A 22,243-nucleotide genomic window follows, 5' to 3' on the forward strand; every position below is an offset into this window, starting at 1 on the left:
CAGTTGTGTCTCTGAATAAAATAAGGTGAAAAATATGTATAACATATATACTGTGAACTGGAACTTGAGAAGATTCTTTTACAGGTTATAGTCTGTTTTTCCCCTCAATATATGTCTATGGCTATGTGTCTTTTGGCCCTTGTGATTTTCTTACCTAGTAATGGCTAAAAGAAGGAAAGTTGAAGAAAGAGACAGAAGGGCTAATTCTGGCTGCAAAAGACCGGGCCTTAAGAACAAATGTATATAAAGCCAGAGTTGAGAAGACAGTGACAGCAAAAGTCGCTTCTGCAAAGAAGCTGAAGAAACAATGGACCACTTTGTTAGTTGCTACAAGAAGATTGCACAAGCTGACTTACAAACAATAGCATGACATAGTAGCAACAATAATTCAACAGAATATCTTCAAGAAATGCAACTTGCCTGCAAGCAAAAACTGATGGAACCACAAAACAGACAAAGTAACAGTAGGAAAATTAAAAAACAGACAAGCATCTGCTACTCAACACTCCAGACTAAACTGTTAAGACAAAACAAAAGTTTGGTTAGTGGGCATTGCAACAGCTGGACAAAGGAGAATAGAAAAGAAAGAACTGGGGGCGGGGATCACAAAATGTAAAGATTTGCAAATAGAACAAGTATGAAAAAAGAAAACAAGGATAGTATGGTGCCTTGGGTGTAATTCCAAAGCATCTGGAACACCACTTGAATAATATTGGCATTGACAAAATCACCATCAGTCAATTACAAAAGGTAGTTTTACTTGGAACACCTTGCATCCTATGACATTACCTTTAACAACAGCATCTATTCATCCCAGGTCCTTGGGAAAAACTTGGTAGGTCAATAAAAAGTACCAATCAAGTCTAAATATCTGGTTGACGGTTGACCAACCCTTATAACAGAGCCTCCATGACTTGTAGAATCTTGGTTAGGACCCCAAACTTCAGAATCAACATCTAGTCAGTCCAATTGTGATATTCATTTGAAGGTATAATAAGTAAAATAATTCAATAATTCCATTCCAACTCTCCTTTCGGTAAGAGATTGTGACCATTCTAAGGATACTGAATGTACACAATTGGATAGCATGATTGTAGCTTGACTACTTCTCCATATGTTCTTTCTATAGCAAACAATGGAATTCCAGTTTGCTATTTTCCACCCCAATGTACTTTGGCAACCTTAGTTACAAATCCTCATTCAAGTGGCCTCAACCCTGGAAATAGAGAAGTGACAGACTTTCTGTGCTGCTGTCAAAAAGGGTTGTTTTCCTACAGCCTGCCTTATGCTATAGGAAATATGCTGAAGAGATCACTTGGCATTACATGCCTGTATGTCATGAAGTTCCAAACAACTGGCCAAGAGGGACTGGCCAAGTATTTTCCTAGCCTGACCCTATCAATTTCTTCCTACACAGTTTTCAAAAACACTGACAACAGGAAGAATCTGAGCTGAAAAAAGGATAGTGACCCAAGCCTTTTTATTCAGAAATCTAATATTATGGAGAAAAATGTGCTCGATAGTTCCTGACAGCAAACCTGAACATTCTTGGGAATTCTTTTTTGGACTGCCTTTAATGCAAGCCAGTGTCTTCTGGATGAATCTGAGTGAATTTAGCTTTCAGTTGGAGTAAATGTCATTTTCAAGGATCCCTCACTGCAAAGGGAAACATGCTAAACAACACAGGATCAATTTCATAAACTGTGTGGAATATTCACCACGTGAAAACAGGATCTTATTTAAAAATTGTGAAGTTGCCTTGTTTAGGATTGGAGGTCTTTCTATGAACAAACAGGCCTGCAGTGCCAGAGGCCCAGAAATTTTTTTACCGGTAGCTGTTTTCTTTCTTGTCTTAGCCTTGAGAATGAAACATATGCCAATTAATTGATACAACCCATCTTTCTTTCTGATAATGCAGACTAAATTTTACACCTTCTGGTTGGGGAATCTGGTCTGCTAGATTATATGACCGGTTCAGTCAGGATCTGGCAGACAGACCATTTTCTCAAGCAGGACTAAATTATTAATTACTCAGCTATAACCTTGAACCATGATTTGGATTCTTTCTCTCAGACTTTTGCAACAAGGAAATAACTTTAAATGTTTGAGTCACATTTGGGGAAAATTATATATTTGCCCACAGAGCACAATTGCATTGTCACACATTAGTTACAATTTGGCTTGCTTCATTTTAGCACAGTGCACTTTGCCAACTAATCATTTTGGCTTGTAAATTACACCTAGCCAAGTTTGGTTTATTCAACCTATTATAGTTAAACAAGTCACAGATTTCTTGGATCTTAGCAACATGGAGACTACGGATGCCAAAATGCCTGCTGCACCATATAATACCACTTAGATTCTCCCAAAATCATTATATTCTCTCTTTTCTTTCCTCTCCTCCTAAACATAAAACCAAGGCTAGTTCCATGAAGAAGCATTCTTCAAAGAAGGATCTATTTAGAAAGATCTGACTATAGCCAGAAAGATGTGATCACTAGTTAAATAAATTAAGGCTTATTCAATTGACATTGAAGCATATGGTGTCTCCACTATAAAGGGAGGAAAATTCTAAGTACAAAATCAAATAAATCTTAACATTCCCTAAGACTTCCAGTGGGATCAAAGGGGCTTAACTGGGAGGAGTTGATTCTGATACAAGAGGAGGAGTTGATTCTGATACAAGATAATGAGAATAATAGTCATTGCTCCACAAGGTTTGCACTCTCTCTTCTTCACTCTTTCTGCTCTGCTTCTGCTTTCTATTCAATACTTCTTTGAAGGCCATGGTCCCCATCATTCTCTTTCCCCAAACATTGTGCTTACTCTTGATAATGACCAATGCTGCCTCTAAGCCCTGTAGGTATTATCACTTTCAGGAGAGGCATATGTTTAGTCTTGTCTTCTACATTTCCCTTTAAATCAAACAGAGATTTTTCTCAAGTTTTTCTTCCTTTCATTCAAGCAGAAACTTGGTTCTAAATTCTATTGCTGGAAACATTAAAGTGATAGCAACATTTGGACCATTCTGTACAATAGTAGGCATGCATCCTATTATACATTCAGAGATAATAATGATAATGGCAATTTGTTTTGGGCAGTTCACAACGTAAAAAAAGAATAGATATACAGTCAGAGAAAAAATTGACACAAGATAGTGAAAATCATGAATCAAGATATCTAGTGGGGAGATATCTATTGCATCTAGACTTCAAAGAGAACCTCATTCTAGAAAAAGCACACTTCCTGAGTCATAATAATTGGTATTGCTTAATTGAAGGAATCAGGTACATGCTAATACTGTCAGATCAAACCAACTAGTCAGATATCCAAGGAGACAGCTCTTAGGTATATTTTAAGCCTACTCTAAGCCTTCTTAGGGCTTGCTTAGAACAATGTTTTCGTGTTTTAGTCACTGCTGAAAATTAAGCTTATTTCTTAAAATGTCAACTGAGTGTTCATTCAATGTCAGCTGAATAAGCTTGTTTTTTTTCCCAGCCTTTATGCCCATCCCTCAATAAACTGTACAATCCCTTTTGGTATTAAATACTATCTTTCACTGAGTTGGCCTTAATTTTGACCAAAATCAGCAATTTCAGCAATTTTTATATAAATTTAATAAGATACTAAAGACACAGATACAGAAATGTTTATACCTGATTCCCATAATACTTTCAATCCCTTCACATTTATCTTGATTTCTAATGAAAGCCTACACACTTTGAGATTCTGCCTTTTTCTCTGATAGGCAATGAATTCAACCTAATTTCAAAGTCAGTCATAATTGCAGTTCCTTGTAGTCTAACTGCTGAGATAGCAGTAACCTGAAAATGCTACCTAAAAAATTTCAGTTGAACTTGGCACACAATAAGATACTCAAGAGCAGGAGTTGTGCATTTTGCACAATAATAGAATGCAACACAGAAAACTCAGCACCTGTGGTGGGGAGAGCTCTATTTTCTATTTTCAGACAAAGGGTTGCCTACAGAATACTAATTTATTTTATTTCTCCAAATATGAAGGGATAAAGCTTAGTATATTATTCAAACAGCATTCCCAAGTACCAAATTGTTAGATGATTACCATACAGAGTTGAAAAATAAATCAAAAATAGCAAGAACATCATCATTCCAAATCAGCCTTGTCCAAACCTACACACAAAATGCCCAGATTGAGTTCATATTAAATGCAGAAGCACAAAATGTGATATGGTCTGATTACTGAACTAACAGAAAACTCCATCAATATACTTGCAATGGTTCAAATTTCTTTTTTAAAAATGTAGCAATACATAAAAGAAGCCAGTGGTGCTTTCTGCGTTATTATTACCTATGGTAGAAGGAGTGACATGACTCTCTAACCAACACAAAAAAAATATTAAAAAATTGTTTTTTTTGCTGAAATCCATAGTAATGATTTAAAGATATAAATTTCAGTATCCTTAAAGAAGATTTTTACAATCTGACACTTTCCAGATGTTTGAGTAGAATTCCCAGAAGATCCAATGAACATACTGAGAATCCTAAGAATTGCATTTAAAACATCTGGAGGAAGTCAGTTTGGGGAAATCTCTCTGCTTTATGAAGTTAGTAAATCTAGTTTAGCTTGTCAACAATGTATCAAATATTATATCAGGAATTTAGGATTATTTTCCAGGAGGATTCACAACAAAACATTTGGAAAAAAAACCCCAATAACTGCATAGCTTTTTGTTCTTTGAAGACTAACCTCACTTGCTCAATGCTTTTAAAATGATTTTAAAATTCTACAGTTCTTTGCCTTTTGAGGGCCTTTGGATTGGAAAGCGCACTTGGATGTAAGAATATGTTGAGTGCTTTACCTGACATTTTCAAATATTTGAACAAGCTCAAATCTCTTCAGTAACACCATCATTTATAGTTTTAAGTCATTCATCTCCCTGCTAACTGCAACATTCAAATGACTCCAAATAAAGACAATGAGTTTACTTCCAACTGATAACATAGGAGCCTGCAAAAATAAAAGGTATGCAAACACTGTCCCTTCTTCTCAATTCATGCCCTGTTTGATGTTTGAGGCTTTGTAAAAAGACTAACTGTAAAAAGAAGTAGCTATAAAGTTGGCAGAGTAGCATATCATGACTAAAAAGTAATTTTCCAAAACTTTAACATGTTTGTGGATTGGGAGAAGGATCCAGAAGTTGGGAGGTGGGTTGAGCCAGGACTCCTAACATGGGGAAATTCCAATAGCTCAGTAAAGTTCCACTGGAAACTTGCAAGTCCTGATTATCTATAGGTGACCAGTAGAAATGGGTTCAGGTGCTGGATAGAATGGAAAGTTTGGGGGTCTGTTGGGGTTATAGTATTGGGGGGGGGGTAATTGTTCAAAGGTCTATGTAAGGGTAATTTTGGAATCTGGAAAAGAAAAGGGAGATGTTGGAAACATGATAAATATGAAAGAGATGATTTAGGATCCAACTGAGATTGATCACCAGGACCAGAGTTTTAGTCTTTCAAGCTTTTGGACTCATGCTGGAGCCCATCCTCAGGGAACTCCTCTCTCACCAGAATGTGTCACACTGAAGATAGGCTCTAGCACAAGCCCAAAAGCTTGAAAGACAAAACCTCTGGTCCCTGTGATTGACTCAGAGTGGATCCTGCAACATTATCCTGGGATACATATACTTGCCTTTATTTGTGAGAGATAGTTTAGCCATATTTCTTATGTGAGCCCTCCTTCCATCAACTGGGTATTCTATAAGAAAAGAATTTAAATGGGAGGGTGGAGCTGGTGTCGCGCTGATATGGCATGCAATCTTGGAGGTCTGAGATTGTTGCCAATATCTTTGCTCCTGGACAGTCCTATCAGATCTAAACCGTCCTGAAGAGATGGTGAAAATGAAGAGCGTATCCTGTCGATTCCAGGGATACCGCAAAGTCCCTGGAAGATCCAGGAGAAGCTCTTTTTGCCAGTGGCAGAGTGGCAGCCATTAAAGCTGCTGAAGTTGGGACAGCTCTGAAACTAAAGAGAACGGAAAGAGAGAGTGTACCGGTTTGGGGAGAACTTTTTCTTTATTCTAAGATCTGAAAGGACACCCTAAGGAAAAGAAAGAATCTGTAAAAGTTTTGACAGAAATGATTAAGTGGCGATTTTAAACAGGAATGTCAAAGTAATGTTTTTTTTTCCTCATTGCTGGATTTTCTATACATGATCTTATATTTTGAAACTGGACTGGTTTTTTCTTTTACATCTATTTTTGTTTCTCCTTTTTGATTTTGTAATATTTTAGGCTAGAGGCTCCCTTTTAGTTATTTCTTTTTTTAAAAATATCTTTTTCTTTTTTATTAATTCTTATCATATCTTGCTTGCAAAAGGAGGGGGAAAGTGAGAGCAAAGAAACTTTGTAACACTGCCAACTAGAGGCTTGAAAATATTCTATTTCCCTGTGACCAGACAAAGCTGAGAAAGAAAGAACTGAGACTCTTTTTCAAGGACATTGCTATTTGATAAGATAGAGGGAAGAGCATGGGAGAGTATTATTGCAGGTGCTCTTCTGGGTTTCTATCAATAGCTGGAGTCTGGTGTTGAAATCTAGGGGGAAAAACGGTGATAGGTTTTTGGAGAAGAGAGCTATGATAAGAGCCTTGGATAATTAAACAAAGTGCAGTGTGCTCTTTTTACTTTTTTGAAGTTGTGCTATCCCTCCTCACCAGCTTTATTGTATTTCATTTTATCTTTTTTTTTTTCTTGTAATAACTATTTGGGTTTTTGGCTTTGTTGGAGCTTGTCTTTGTTTTCCTTTTTTTCTTTGGAAGTCCAATCTCTATGTTTACTTATTATTTTAAAGGGAAAGCTTTAGTATTAATGTTATTTTTTTAAGGGAATAGCCTTTTTTCCCCTTTCCTGGTATTTTTGTTTTTTCATCTACCTTTCTGTTTATTCTTATGCACTCTTTTCTATCTGAGACCCTTCAATTGGATTAAGGTGTTGAACAACCTGAAGAATTTTTCCTTTTCCTTTTTTTTCTTTTTTCAAGCCTTTTTCTTCATCTAACTACTGATTGGATTAAGGTATACAAGAACCTGAAGAAATTTTGTCCTCCCCTTTTTTATCATTATTTTGGGCTTCTTTTTTCTACTATTTTTATTTTGAACTATAATTGGTTATTTCACAATTGGATTAAGGTTTAGAAGAACCTGAAGGTTTTGAATTGCTTAAAATGAGTAGGAAATTTACAGCTCCTGGTTCATCAACTTCTACTTCTTCCTCTCCACCATCTGGAGGACAATGTTCAATACAGACAATGTTAAAGCAAGAAAAAGAACAAGAAAAAATGACTCTGCAGATGATTATGCAAGGAATTCAAAATATTCAAGCAAGATCAGATAATATTGAAAAGAGAATAGAGAACATTGAACAAAGAACAGAGAACATTGAACAAAGAACAGAGAACATTGAACAAAGAACAGGGAAAACTGAAGAAACAGTGGAGAACATCCAACAAATGATGTTGAAGTATGATGAGAGATTCCAAAAAATTGAAGAAGAAGATAAACAAAGAGACAAGAAGATTGGAGATATTGATAATAGATTAATGGTGGTTGAACAAGATAAAAGTGGTATGTTGAGATGGGAGATGGATAGATCAGAATTCTATCTTAGATTCCAAAACATAGAGGAAGAAAAAGGACAAAACTTAGCTGAGATGATAGAAATACTGGCTGAAACTTTGAAAATAACTCAAGAGAAGATGATGGATGGAATAGATGAGGTTTATCGAGTTTTCACAAGATATGCGATGAGAAATAGCTTACCAAGAGAAGTTCATATTAGATTTACAAAGAAAGCCATTAAAACGCAAATATTGCAAGTGGCAAAAGAGAAAACATTGAAATATAAAGACAAGGAGATTTTGGTCTTGAAACAAATACCCAGAAGAGTGAGAGAGATGAGAAGAGAATACCGATTCCTGACTAAAATGCTACTTTAAAAAGAGGTGAATTATAGATGGCTGATTCCAGAAGGTTTAATGTTCACATGGCAAGAACAGAGACATAGAATTGACTCAATTGAGAAAGCGGAATTATTTTATACAGAATTTTTTGGAGGGAAAGAGGAAGAGGCAGAAAAAGAGATCTCACTAATTGAATTCCAAGAGGACTGCCAAATGGCGACTGAAAAAGAAGAAGGTGCAGTAGGTGGAAAGGTGGAAGCCAAAGAACAATGTGAACTAAGATCTATGAGAACTGCTAAACTTAACTACAAAATATAATCATGGAAGAGAAAAAAATGATTACAATTAATATAAATGGACTTAACTCAGCCATTAAAAGGAAAACCTTTCATAAATTAGAGAAATTAAAATTTGATATAATTTGTCTACAAGAAGTACATATTAAAAAACAATATGAACAATTGTTGATACAGCCAAAATTAGGGAAAATATTTACTTCCTTGACACAATGTAAGAAAAGAGGAGTGGTTTTATATATTAAAGAGACCACCGCAGCAAAATTGATTTATACTGATGGGAAGAATACTAATGGTGGAAATAATGGACAATAATACGAAAACACTCCTGATTGCAATCTATGCTCTGAATGACAAACAAGAAGAATTCTACAAAAAATTACATATGAAAATAATTGAACTGGACTATGCTAATATAGTTATGATGGGAAATTTTAATGGAATTGTAGACAATAAATTGGACTATACAGCACAGAAAACAATAAAGCAAAACAGAAAGACTCTCCCTAAATCTTTTTTTTTTAAATGGTAGATGAAATAAACTTAAAAGATACATGGAGAGAAAGAAATGCTAAAACTAAACAATACATCTTCTATTCAAATAGACACTTATCATGGTCCAGAACAGATATGATATGGATGTCAACATAATTAATAACTAATATTCAAGAAATAAATATTGAAACAAGTACTTGGGCAGATCACAATCCAATAACAATTAAATGGAAAGGACAAAAAATAAGATCTTGATGGACATTAAATAATACTATTTTAAAGGAAAAAGACTTCACATGGTGGATGGAGAAAGAATTGGCTTTTTTCTTTAGAGAAAACAAAAAAGAAGATACATCAATTCAGAATGTATGGGATACAATGAAGGCATATGTTAGAGGCTTGATAATAGACTATACAAGGAAAAGAAATACTATGAAAAGATTAGCCTCTAAGGCCTTAGAGGATGAGTATAACAGACTTGAAAAAGAGCTACAGAAAATGCCACAGAAAAAGGACATCAAGCTAAAAATGGATATAATTAAACATAAAATGCGTCAAATAGAAAAAGAAGAATTAGCACAGAAAATTAGAGGTGCTAAACAGAACTACTTTGAAGACGCAAACAAACCAGGTAGATGGTTAGCATATAAATTGAGAAAGGAGAAAGAATCAAGGAAAATATTGCAATTAATAGATAACCAAGGCCAAGTTTGCTATGGTAGTAAAGAGAAGAAGGAAATCATTCGAGACTTCTATGGGAAATTATATATGCAAGAGAATATTGATGAGGAAAGAGTTAAACAGTACTTACAGAATGCTAATTTACCTCAGATACCTACAGAGACTGAAACAATGTTAGAAAGCAATATAACGATGATGGAGTTAACTGAAGCACTCAAGAAGACCCATAATGGACTTCTGGCTGGCAGAATTTTACAAAACATTACAAGAATCGTTGAATCTTCCATTGCTAGAAGTTATGAATGAAGTTATGTTAAAGAAGAAGATACCTAAATCATGGTCAGAAGCCTATATTACACTTATTCCAAAAGAGGAGGCCGATCCATTACAAATTAAGAACTATAGACCCATTTCTCTATTAAATGCAGATTATAAAATTTTTGCTTCAATATTGGCAGAAAGACTTAAAAAATATTTAAATAATTCTATTCATCCTGATCAAAATGGATTTCTGCCAAAGAGACAAATTAAAGACAATATGAGAGTAATCTTGGACACCTTGGAATACTACGAGACACATCCGGAAAAACAAATGGCTCTGATATTTCTAGATGCACAGAAGGCATTTGATAATGTGAATTGACGATTCATGTTATTACTGTTGGAACAGATGAGTTTTGCTAGAAAATTTATTCAAGCAATAGAAGCTATATACTATAAGTAAATGGCAAAGGTAATGATAGAGGGAGAACTGACAGACTCTATCAATATAAGAAAAGGAACAAGACAAGGGTGCCCACTATCACCTTTGTTGTTTGTGTTAACTTTGGAAGTGCTAAACAGAAATATTAGAGATGAAAAAAATATAAACGGAATGAAAGTCAAAAAGGAAGAATTTAAGCTGCAAGCATTTGCAGATGATCTGGTTTTCATCTTAGAAGACCCTTTAGAAACAGCATCAAAATTGATAAAAAAGATAGACATATGGAAAGATGGCTGGTTTGAAAATAAATAAAGATAAGACAAAGATCTTGACAAAGAATATGCTATTAAGACAAAAGGAAGAACTGGCAAACCTATTGAAAATTCAGGTCACGAATAAGATGAAGTACTTGGGGATATATTTGACAGCAAGATGTAGTACATTAAAAGAGAATAATTATATCAAACTTAAACAGCAGATAGCGCTAGATCTGGCGAAATGGGAAAATTTACAACTGTCACTAATAGGGAGAATTTCAACAATCAAGATGAATATATTACCCAGAATTTTATATTTGTTTCAAACAATTCCAATTAGGCCTGGAAAAGATTACTTTGAAGATTTAAATAAAATTGTGTTGAAATATATATGGCAAGGTAAGAAAGTGAGAATAAAGTTAAAACTTTTGCAAGATGCTAGAATTAGAGGAGGATTTGGTTTGCCTAAGTGGGAGTTGTATTATCAAGCTACAAATCTGATGTGGGTTAAGGAATGGATAACACTAAGAAATACTAGATTGTTGACATTAGAAGGACATGATCTGTTGTTGGGCTGGCATGCTTTTTTATGGTATAAAGGAACTAAAACACAGGTGTATTTTAGAAGACATTATATACGGGAGTCTCTGTGGTTAAACTGGGAGAAGATTAAAAGACAACGTCATTTGAAAATTCCAGTCTGGCTATCGACTATTGAACCATTTTCTTATCCTATAATATACAAAAAGGAACAAACAGTTAGATATGGTGAAATATTAAATGAAAAGGGTGAACTCAAATCTATACAAAAACTAGAGGAACAAGGTATAAAGATGAATTGGTTTTTATATGTGCAAATACATTCAAGGTATGATTCTAAAATGGAAGGTTTCTATGATAAATTGACTGATTTAGATAAGATTTTGACACGTACTGATGAAAAGGTGATTAAAAAATTGTATGGATATTTATTAGAAATTAAATTAGAAGAAGAACAAGTTAAAGAAACTATGATTGCTTGGGGGAAGAATTTTGGATATGGGATTGATTTAGAGAAATGGCAAAAATTGTGGTCTCAAAATTGACAATGTCAACAGCATATAAAGAAAATTTGTATAAGATATTTTACAGGTGGCATTTCCCCCCGACAAGAATAGCAAGAATGTTCAAGAATAAATCCAAAAAATGTTGGAAATGTCATCAGACACCTGGCTCATATTACCATATGTGGTGGACTTGTGCGGATGCTAAAAAATACTCGACTAAAATCCACATGTGGTTGGAAAAAATGACAAAAAAACATATAGACTTGAAACCAGAGATATTTTTATTGGGAATTTTACCTGAAATATATAGTAAAGACTTGAAATATCTGATTGTAAATGTATTAACAGAGGCTAGGATCGTATTTGCCAAAAACTGGAAAAATGAGAAAACACCATCACAGGAGGAAATTAGAGAATAAGAGAATAAACAATTTTATAAAATTTGGGATCTATTCTATCAATGGTTAGACAATAAAATACAGTAATGAAATATGTAGACTTTTAGAAAATAATAAATATATAAAGATGTACTTCTTTCTTATTATATCTACAAAATGATTTTAGGATAGATTTGGGATGATAATATGAACTGTTATAAAACAAACCAAGTAAATTATGATTATCTTGTAAAACATGAATGAATAAAAGTATAGTCAAATGATTGATTAAAAATGATACTAAGCTATTTAATTTTTGATTGAAAATACGAGATTATATGCAATGTAATTGTAATTGAAGACTACGAAATGGAAGCACAAAACAATTTGTAAACCAACCGGCATACTGTATGTACATATATGGAAGATGGTTTGATGTTTTGTTTGTTTATGTTTGTTTTTTAAAAAAACCAATAAAAACTTTAAAAAAAGAAAAGAATTTAAACGACACATGGAGACTTTTCCCTAATGTATTCACTCATAAAAGACGAGTGCAATTTTATGTCTAGCTTGCAAACTTCTCAGTTCTTTGTTCTCTCCTTAGTTATGCCCTACTATTAAGGGCAGAAATTGTAAAGCAGTTGTAAGAGCAAGATTGAAATGGTAAGATAAATGCGTAGAGGTTTCTGAGAAACCTCATATGCCTACATATCATAGCTCCACTTCTTGCTTTGATGTGGCAACTTGGTTGTTTGAGTGCCACCAACTATATTCAAAAGAAATAGGGTTAGGACTTGTGCAACTTACTGGCAGCTAAAAGGAAACATGACTGAAAGGAAATTTAATGTATTCTATAGCACTATTTCTTTGTCCTGTAGTATTGAGAAATTTTACTGGGGAAATCAGCATCTCCTCTATAAAAGAAGATTATAGGAAATAGGAAAAAGAATAATTACACAAGAAATAAATAGACTTGAACCTTTTAAAAAAATCAATAGAATGTGTTAGGCATTTTTCTTCAATATTTACACACAAACAATCATTGGACAAATAAACATATAGAACTAGTAAATCACACTGCATTTTAGAAGAACCTCCAATAATAAAAAGTAAAAGTTAAAGGTTTGAGCAGATCTTTAGATGATGCTAATTGTCTCCTACTTAAAAGCAATGCTATATAAAGTTGCCAGTTTGCATCTTTATAGTTTACACACAAGGACAGAATTTGTATGAAGCAGTATGCGTGAGCTTAAATGGACTCCAGAACATGGTAGAGGACAGGAAGGCTTGGAGGATCATTGTCCATGGGGGTCATGATGGGTTGGTCACGACTTCGCGACTAACAACAACAAAATAGCCATCAGAGACAATACATTATCTTGAAATGAACAAAAAGAATAAAAATAAAGTCAACATAGTTTTTAACTAGCTTTATCCTATTTTACTAAGTATGTGCCTTTGTGCCCATTGATTACTTGGAAATACTTCTTTATGAAAAGTCCACATTTCAGTCAAGTCAAAGGTTGTAGAAGGATCTTAGCTCTCTTTTTTCTTCTACTGAATCCCCAGCCACTTCATGTTTCTCTCGTACCCACTGGAAAGCTTCTTGCAGTTTCCAAAAGAACAAAGGTTTCCCACCTGAAAGCCAGGAGATGTGGGGCATTTCGCATTTGGCAAAAGTAAGCATTTATCTTCAGGAAGACCCCCTCCAAAGATGGGGATAAGTAGAGGGTATGTGTTTTGTACTTTCTGTCTGGGGAACAGCTGTTAATCATGTGAATGATGGATGGCATCATAATTAAAGTGTTACTGATAATGTAATAATCAGAAGATGTGTAACTTCTGTGAATAAGTGTCAGCCTTCCCAGGTAGATCTTTCCAGTCAGGAAACATGATTTTACTGTAAGGCTTAACAGACTTTTGCAGGTGTGATAGTACAGACTATCCTGCCATCTCTTTTACAGAGAAGTTAGGGAGGATCCCTTCTGAGTCTCTTGTTCCATGAATTAGTAACTGAAGGTAAGGGAAGGAAAGGGAAGGGAAAGTAAAGGAAAGGAAAGGAAAAGGGAAGTTAGTATCAGCTGCAAACCTGAACTATGAAATGAACAACTGGAATATCCAACCTTGGATAATAAATGGCTCCAGAAAATAATAACCAGAAAATTTTAAAAAATTCTTTCTTTCTTTCTTTCTTTCTTTCTTTCTTTCTTTCTTTCTTTCTTTCTTTCTTTCTTTCTTTCTCTTTCTTTCTTCTCTCTCTCTCTCTCTCTTTCTTTCCTTCCCTCCCTCCCTCCCTTCCTTCCCTCTACCCACCCACCATCTCTGTCTTTCTCTTTTTAAAAGGGGGATATTGAAAAGTAAAGGTTTTTTTAATCACTGGCAGGAAGCTGTTCCAAAGGACTGAGGCAGCCACTGAGAAGACATGTTTCTGAGATTCCATTATATGGCAACATTTAAGGACTGCACCCACACTATTAACCTAGTAAGATAGGCAAGAGAGGCAGTCTCACAAACACACCTGGCCCTGTGCAATGCATGGTTTTATATAACAAGCAGCTTGAACTGTACCCAGAAAGCAACTAGAAGTGCAGCTTATGCAACAAAGGTGTCACTTGGCTGAACTGCGGAACAGTCAAAGTTGAGTGTGCAGCAGGACACCACCCACATCTAAATGTTATCAAGTTACAAGAGTAACTAATGTTGTCTTGGTACTATAGCTTGACCTGAATCCTACGTGAAAAAGTTCACTTCACCCAAGGCCCTCTGTAGTTGGGAGATGTAAGTCTGTTTTCCATTTTTGGAAAGTATATTCTAGAAATGAAAAGATAAAGCAATATGTTTTATATGGTGTAGATTTAGCGACAAGTTTAAGAACTGAAACAGAATTGAATTAATCCCATGTTGATACTAAATTGATATAAAGGATTGTTTTTTTATGTGTGGTTTTTTTCCTTTGTTACATTTATTTTATTTACTATAACATATGCAACATTTATTTTACTGTAGAACCATTTTTGTTTTTTTATGTTGCAGCTGTTTGTACTTCAATATTTATTATTATTTTTAATATATTAATTATTATTGATAAAAGGGTCTTTTGTTTGGGAATAGTCAAGAAGCAATTCAAACCTTTTAATGCTAGAAAACAGAATTTCTTTAGCAGATGGTTAATATATTAGGCATATCCAACTGATCATAATTACACCTCTGAGACAAGATTGGTTGCCTCAATGGCCTAAAACTAAAACTTGCCACAATTTAAAAGCTTCAGCACATAGGTGAGTGTATGGTAAATAAAAGAAAGAGGAAGAGTAATATTTAATGATTTGGCCCCAAATTCTTCTGTTCTCTTATGGTTTTCATTGTTCTTGGCTTAGTCTGTCTCCCTAATTTATTTCTGCTATGCATTTTCAATTGCAACCAACTGTTGAAAGTTTTAAAAGTTGCATCAAAATTCTTGGGACTGCAGAAAAGAAAAGATGATCAGTTTTGTTTTTTCCCCCCGCTTCAGGTTGTCTTTTCTCACTTGCATCTATCTGTGGCATAAAAATGCCTTGTCAGCTTATTTTCTCTGCCACAATCCAGGAGGTTGCCTTCATCTGATTCCCCTGAACATATTTGAGGCAACCTTAAGCCTCCCTAAGCCATGTCTGCATTAAAACAGTTTTCCTCCTTCCCTGCTTAGAACAATGCAACTTTGCCATAGATATAATCCAACGTATTTCACGAACTATTCTGTCTGTGATATAGTCAGGTAACCTTCATAAAGTGAGATCAGACTGCTATTTATAAGTCTCCTTAGAATGGTGAAAGATAAATTCTATTTATCTCTGTTTCATCAGCAGTGACTTCTAGGACGATTCTGCTTTGTGCAGTTGCAAATCAACTCATGATTTATGCTTCAGAAACACTGTAAGTCTGAACAGCAACTGACCAGCAGTTGGGTTGGTAATGGGTGGTAGAGAGTTTGCCCAGTGAAGTGAGAGAAAGATTACCTTCTTTGTTGCTGCATAATGTAGTCCTACCTATGTCTATTTGCTCATGATCAGACGATTTTTGGATACTAATTTAATACTGGAGGAGTGCTACTCATGTTAAGTGCCTTTTGAATATAAGGTTAAGACAGTTGCAGGTTAAGATTGTTGATCTGGGGCCTATAAAAGAGCCAGTTTGGTCTAGTACAGGGGTGTCAAACTCACGGCCCACAGGCCTGATGCATCACGTGCTGGCCCACCCCCACCCAATTTAGCAAAGGGGAAAAATGTCCCAATACATCATGTGATGTATGCAAGTTTGACACCCCTAGTCTAATAGTTAAGACACCAGGCTAGAAAGCAGGAGATAATGAGTTCTAGTCTTGCCTTAGTCATGAAAGCCAGCTGGGTGACTTTGGGCCAGTCAGTCTCTCTCAGTTCAACTGTCCTCAGAAGATTGCTGTTGTGGGGATAATAGGAGGAGAAAGATGTGTTGGATATGTTTGCCACATTGAGTTACTTGTAAAAATAATAAAGACAGAATATAAATAAGTAAGTAAGAATGTGTACCATCCTGAGCTCTTCAGTTTCCAACCTTGCCATGTTAAACAGGCTAGAACTTTTCCTGCAATTGAGGATTCAAACTTTCTTGGAAGGATGGGAAACCAAGCGACTTACAGAATAATGGAAAGGACTGGATAATGAAAGGACATTGACACATCCCTTGGCCATTTCTTACTTAAACAAGAGTAGGATTAATACACTTCATCCATTAATATTTATTTAAACTGTTCTTCTCCTCTGATAATATTTTTAAGGCAAAGCCATTTTCATCAAGTGGCATTCCAGAACAGTTTTTTAAAAAAAGTAGAATAATAGTTTTGTCAACACTAACTGGAGGCTCTGCAAGACACGAAATGCACGTTGTTCCTGAGCATTTCAGTCTATTGTTTTGAGGAGGCATGTGTGCCTTCCCGACTTCCACTGATACAGACTCTATAGATAAAAGTAAAATTTATTTCATGTGAACATTCTGAAACTTTTATAAAACAGGAAATGATTAGCCATTTCATTCAGACATCAGCATTTTCCTTTCTGGTTTTTGTTAATCTGCACACTTCCTTTTCTTTTCCTGTGAACAGCATATTGCAATAAAGAACATATAATCTGCAGCAAAGACTTCCTTATTTTTTTTAAAAAATAAACACCCTCACCCATAGACACACAAAGGATTTGTGACAGTCTTCTAATTTCCTAAACTGGAAACAGAAGCCTTCCCTCTATTCTTATTATTGCCTTTTCTAAACTAGTATTTGAACTGGTCATACTGGTTTGATGGGAATGTCCACATTGTCTGTGTTACAGAAGAGATCATGAAATACTGCATGATCACCAGCATCTCAGTTTGGGCCATGGCTATTCAAGCTTACGTAAGTATTATTCCTTACTTCCAGGTAATTTGCAAGATAGCAGCCTCTCTCTCTCTCCCCCACCCCACACCCACATATTTCTTTTACACCATTCCCCAGACATTTTAGGAGTAAGCTACAGTTATCTTTTATCTTTTTAATAACAAAAGATATCCTCAAATAAATTGTGCTGATGCTCAGGTTTTTTTTAAAGGTACAAACTGTATGATTTACTTTCCATGTGTTGGTGAATGTGGGATTGTCTGTAGGCCTTGATTTTTTTTTAAAGAAAGCTGGGGGAGATAAAGGAAGGGAAGAAAATAAATACTCTTAATCTGATGTTCGGATAATCATTAGTATCATTCCAACAGGCATGCTAAAACCTGGCAGGCAGTCCAATTTAGCCAGGGAGGAGAAGATTAAGGAGGCTGATTTCACAATTCACGTATTTATTTAGGGAACAAGCAGAGCTGAAGCTTGAAATGTATGACATAGTTTATAGTGAAACTTTAAAATATAAAAATATAACAAATATCAAAATATAATTTAAATAGCATAAAGTCCATTTGCAGCCCTGTAAAATATGACAATTAAAACTGTGGCAAGGCTCAAATGAAGTGAAAGCCTTTCCAAACAAATTGTTTTTCAGAGTTACTGGTCAGTCTAAAAATGCATCGTATGGCCTGCCAAGGAAACTGATACTGGAGATAATCAAGTGAGATTACCAGACATAGCCATTGTTAGCCTTAGGAACTGACAAGCTTTTTATCTGGAAGGCCCTTTTAGAGAGCCAGTGCGGTGTAGTGGTGAAGACATTGGACAAGGGTCATAAAGTTCAAGTCCACTTTCAGCCAAGGAAGCCCACTAGATGACCTTGAGCCAAGTACTCTATCTCAGGGCATTAGTGTAGAGGAAAATTGGAGAAGGGATTGTGATGCCCAGGGATTGAGCTCCTGGAAAAAAGTCTAAAGAAAGAACAAGATCAAGGACATTTCTATCAACTGGAAAGAATATGGAATTTAAGCATTCCGTTGGAATAAAATTCTATGTTGCAAATTGGCCACTTGGAGGCTGTTTGCCAAGGTTATTGTATCCCTACTGAATTTGTAAACACTTGGTATGTTATCACTGAAAATCTGGCCAAGGTTTTTCTACTCCTTGGAGAAAAAGTCCAGGGACAAAATATTCATCTTACTTCATTCTTTTTTCTCACTGCATCGTAAGTCCATGATGGTCCCCCCCCATGCCCCCATTATCAGTATCCCAGTAGAGAGAAATCTGAAATAAAATTTAAAATACTGAAAAAAATTGGGGGATTACATTTTTTTCTACATCATACTGTATTTTTATACTTCCATTTAATAATTTAAATACTTCGAGCTAAGGATTACCTTGTAGCAATAAGTGCTGAAAAATGTGAACATTTCAGTAGGAGGTGTGGTGGCATAGTGATGAGAATGCAGTATTGCAACCTAACTGCCAGGAGTTTGATCCTAAGCAGCTCAAGGCCGATTCAGCCTTCCATCCTTCTGAGGTCAGTAAAATAAAGATCCAGATTGTTGGGGCAATATGCTAATTTGCCAGCTGCTCGTGTGAAATGATCTCCTTGCCCCTCCACTATCCCTGGTTCGCAAAGCTGGAAAGGTTAGAGAACTCTGATCTACATGAAATAACAGGATAATATTGTCTATTATTTTAAGCTCTCATACTATCAATATGCTGATGATATCCAATGATATATCTTGACCTATTCCATCCAACTGCTGTCAATTTCTAACCCAGACTTTGAAAGCTGTTCATATCTGGATGAAGAAGAACACATTCAATCTCTAGCAAGACCAGGTGGCTGTGACTATTTGGATTCCCTGGATCTGAGATACTTTCATGGCTGATCTTTGATGGAGTTGCACTTCTCCTTTCAAGACTGCTATGCAATCAGGGGTTTTTCTTGGACTCATAGGTTCCTGCTCAAGGAGCAGGTGGTAACTGTAAACCGGGAGACCTTTTAGAGGTGACAACTTTTCCTAAAGTTTGAGGCCTTTCAGACAGACACTCACACCCTAATAATCTCTTGACTGGATTGTTACAATGTGTTGTACATGAGGCTATTCTTGAAGTTACAACTGGTCCAGAATGCAGCATTACAGGCATTGATGGATGCCCCATAATATGCCCATGTATCATCATTGCTTTGTGAAGTACAATGGTTTTCAATTGGCTTCCAAGTACAATTCAAAATGATGGCAATCGCCTATACAACCCTACATTGCTTAGGTCTTGATTATCTGAGTGACCATCTATCTCTTAGAGAGACTGCCAGTGAGATCAAGCAGTATGAGTGTGCTCCAGGTTCCTTCAGTCAAACAATGTCATCTACAAGGACTTGTTATGTACTATGTGTGCATAATATATTCCTATTAAGTTAACTTAAAATTACCCCAAGAAAATACATAAAAGATTGTAGCCTTAAAGGCATACCACAGTTAAACCATTTTCATTTCAAGCTCAACAAGATTTTTTAATGCCCAGTTTTTAACAAGAAACAGGTTGTTTTATTTAAAGGTATATATTTTTAATTTCTATAACATATGCATCTCAGATACTGAAGACTATCACTGTGTTTTGTGACTGATGTCATTCTGAAAACTCAAAATGATTGTTTGCTTTTATTGGCCAGCAACTGGCAATCCTTACAGTATTTACATATTTAACAATATCACCTTAATTCTGCCTGCCAGGTGTTTCTATTCAGTGCCCCAATTGTAATGACTCATTCAAAAAACCTTGAAGCTTGTTCCAAAATGTTGGCACAACTCATTCCAAATTGCCTGGGCTCTCCTTGAGTTCCACACCCACAACTGAATTACTCTGAAAAATCCACCTCAGACTGGCATACCAGAAACTTAAAATATACAAAAAAAAAAAAAAAAAACACAACACCATTGAACTCTTTCTACTGTATCTGTTTTCAGCAATTTTATGCAGTGGTGGGACTCAATTTTTTTTTTACTACTGGTTCTGTGGGTGTGGCTTGGTGAGCATGGCAGGGGAAGGATACTGTAAAATCTCCAGTCAGGGGTGCTATTTGCTGGTTCTCTGAGCTACTTAAAGTTTCTGCTACCAATTTTCCAGAACTGGTCAGAACCTGCTGCTGAATACCACCTCTGATTTTATGTGACATTTCAAGAAAAAAGAAAAATGAATTCTCAAGTTTGGGGAGAGATAAGTGGGCTGAACAGATTCTAATGCAATTTTTGCCACAGTTGTTCACTCTGAGGGTCCTCTTTTTTTTCCTGGAGGACACAAAGGAGTAAAATAGACTCAGAGAGTGCCTCCACCTAACAGATGGGGGGAAAAAACACAAACAAACCCAAATAAGAATGGAAGAGAGAAGGAAGAGGAAGAAGATATGGGCACCTATCTAGATAGCAAAATGTCTTGAGCCAGTTGCAAGAAAAGCAGCGCAATGCAGACTCTTCTCAAAAAGACATGGTCCATGTTGAGTGGAGATCCAGTTCTGTCATAACATAGTTTACAATTACACATTCTGAAGACTCAAAATACACTCGGCATAACAAAAGTGGTAGGAGCTAGCAAAAATAAAGTACCGTTTAATCCCATTGAATTCAGAGGACAAAAAGTCAAGTTTACCTTTAATAGGCTAGCAGAGTTAAGAAATAAGTTACTCATGGCACCTCAGGTGACTGAACATATTCTGTTTCCAGTCCAACATTTCAGAGCTTTTTAAAAGTGCACTCAGGGATTCAATCATATTAAATCAGTCTATTAAAAGTAGCAGATCATTTGGGATCGTAAGCAAGTGATTGTATTCTTTTAGGGAATATAGTGATTAATAATATCATTTGTCTATCTATCTGATGGTAAATATAGTAATCGCAACAATAATATAAGAAATGAAATGTTTTCAAAAGAAAAGACAACAACAAGGAAGTCCAGTTGCCTCCTGAAAAAGCATTTTTGGGAGCAACAATACCAACTCTAAAATTGACAGATAGTATAGGGAACAAAGCTGTTACAGAATTGGGTACCCCTGCTAGAAATACTTCGAAATTTCTTCCCAGAGGGAAGCAACAGAAACAGACTGTAAAGTGGGTGTGTGGAGTCTCTAACAATGCTTTGTGCTCTAAAGCACATAGTGCCGCAACTGTCATAAATATGAGCCAGTTGCCAAATGTCTGAATTGTGATGGCTGTGGGAATGCTGCAACAGTGTGAAAAACAGTCATTAATCACTTTTTTCAGTGCCATTGAAACAGTCACTGCATGAGTGGTTGCAAGTCAAGAAATATCTGTACCACATTTTATATAATTATGCAAAAGACATTTATTGAACAAGTGACACAAATGATCTCACTTTTGGGATGGCTTTAGAAATAAAGAACTATGCCCCATTATTGGAGGTGAAGTCTGAACAAAAATGTCTGTAGTATCTGACGATTGCTGAGAAAGATTCTGCAAATCTACATTTTATTGTAACAAACACTTTGGTGTAACTGTGTTGGAAGGTTAGTTTGGTCACTGTTCTGAAAACAATATTTAACTGAAAAAATAAAGGAAAATTGCAACCAATGAGGCTTTTAGCTCAGAAAAAATGGACTGAAATAGGGGATTAAACAATGTGGGGCATGAAAAAGGGAACAAGAGGACATTTCTTGCCTTCTTTCCTTATACTCAAAAATAAGCATCACCTAATGAAGCTAAATAATGGGAGATTTGGAAAGGCAAAATGAAGTTCTTTGTCACACAGCAAATAATCAAACTATGGAATTTACTACCCACAAGCTGTAGTAATGGACATCTTACTTCCTGATCTCAGCATTCCTCTGAATCTTGGAACCTTCTTGCTCACCAGGTTTGGTTCTACTTGGATGATAATAGAGTACTTACAGTATAGGCAAAAAATGTGTAACGTGTAATAAAAAGGGATTAAAATGTTGCTACTTTAATAATGCTGGAATATTTCTCTTGTTAAAATAGATGTTCTGATCATAACATGTTATCCTTTCTTTATATTTACACTATGACATATTTGCTGCCATTTTGTGGCTGGCT

The 22,243-nt window shown here is 35.5% G+C and overlaps 1 protein-coding gene across 1 annotated transcript in view; it reads right to left on the reverse strand.

The window, feature by feature from the left end:
- Window positions 1-22,243, reverse strand: part of LOC148126424 (uncharacterized) — a 42,967-nt gene that overhangs the window by 14,807 nt on the left and 5,917 nt on the right. The window contains exons 2-3 of the mRNA XM_087931483.1: window positions 16,150-16,222; window positions 14,523-14,599 (exon numbers count right to left, since the gene is read on the reverse strand). Coding sequence (XP_087787609.1) covers window positions 14,523-14,599; window positions 16,150-16,222 — 150 coding nt within the window. The remainder of the gene's footprint in view (window positions 1-14,522; window positions 14,600-16,149; window positions 16,223-22,243) is intronic.

This window comes from Pseudonaja textilis, chromosome 3, assembly GCF_049901715.1.
Source record: "Pseudonaja textilis isolate UNSWEBS1 chromosome 3, rPseTex1.2, whole genome shotgun sequence".
Lineage (NCBI taxonomy): Eukaryota > Metazoa > Chordata > Lepidosauria > Squamata > Elapidae > Pseudonaja > Pseudonaja textilis.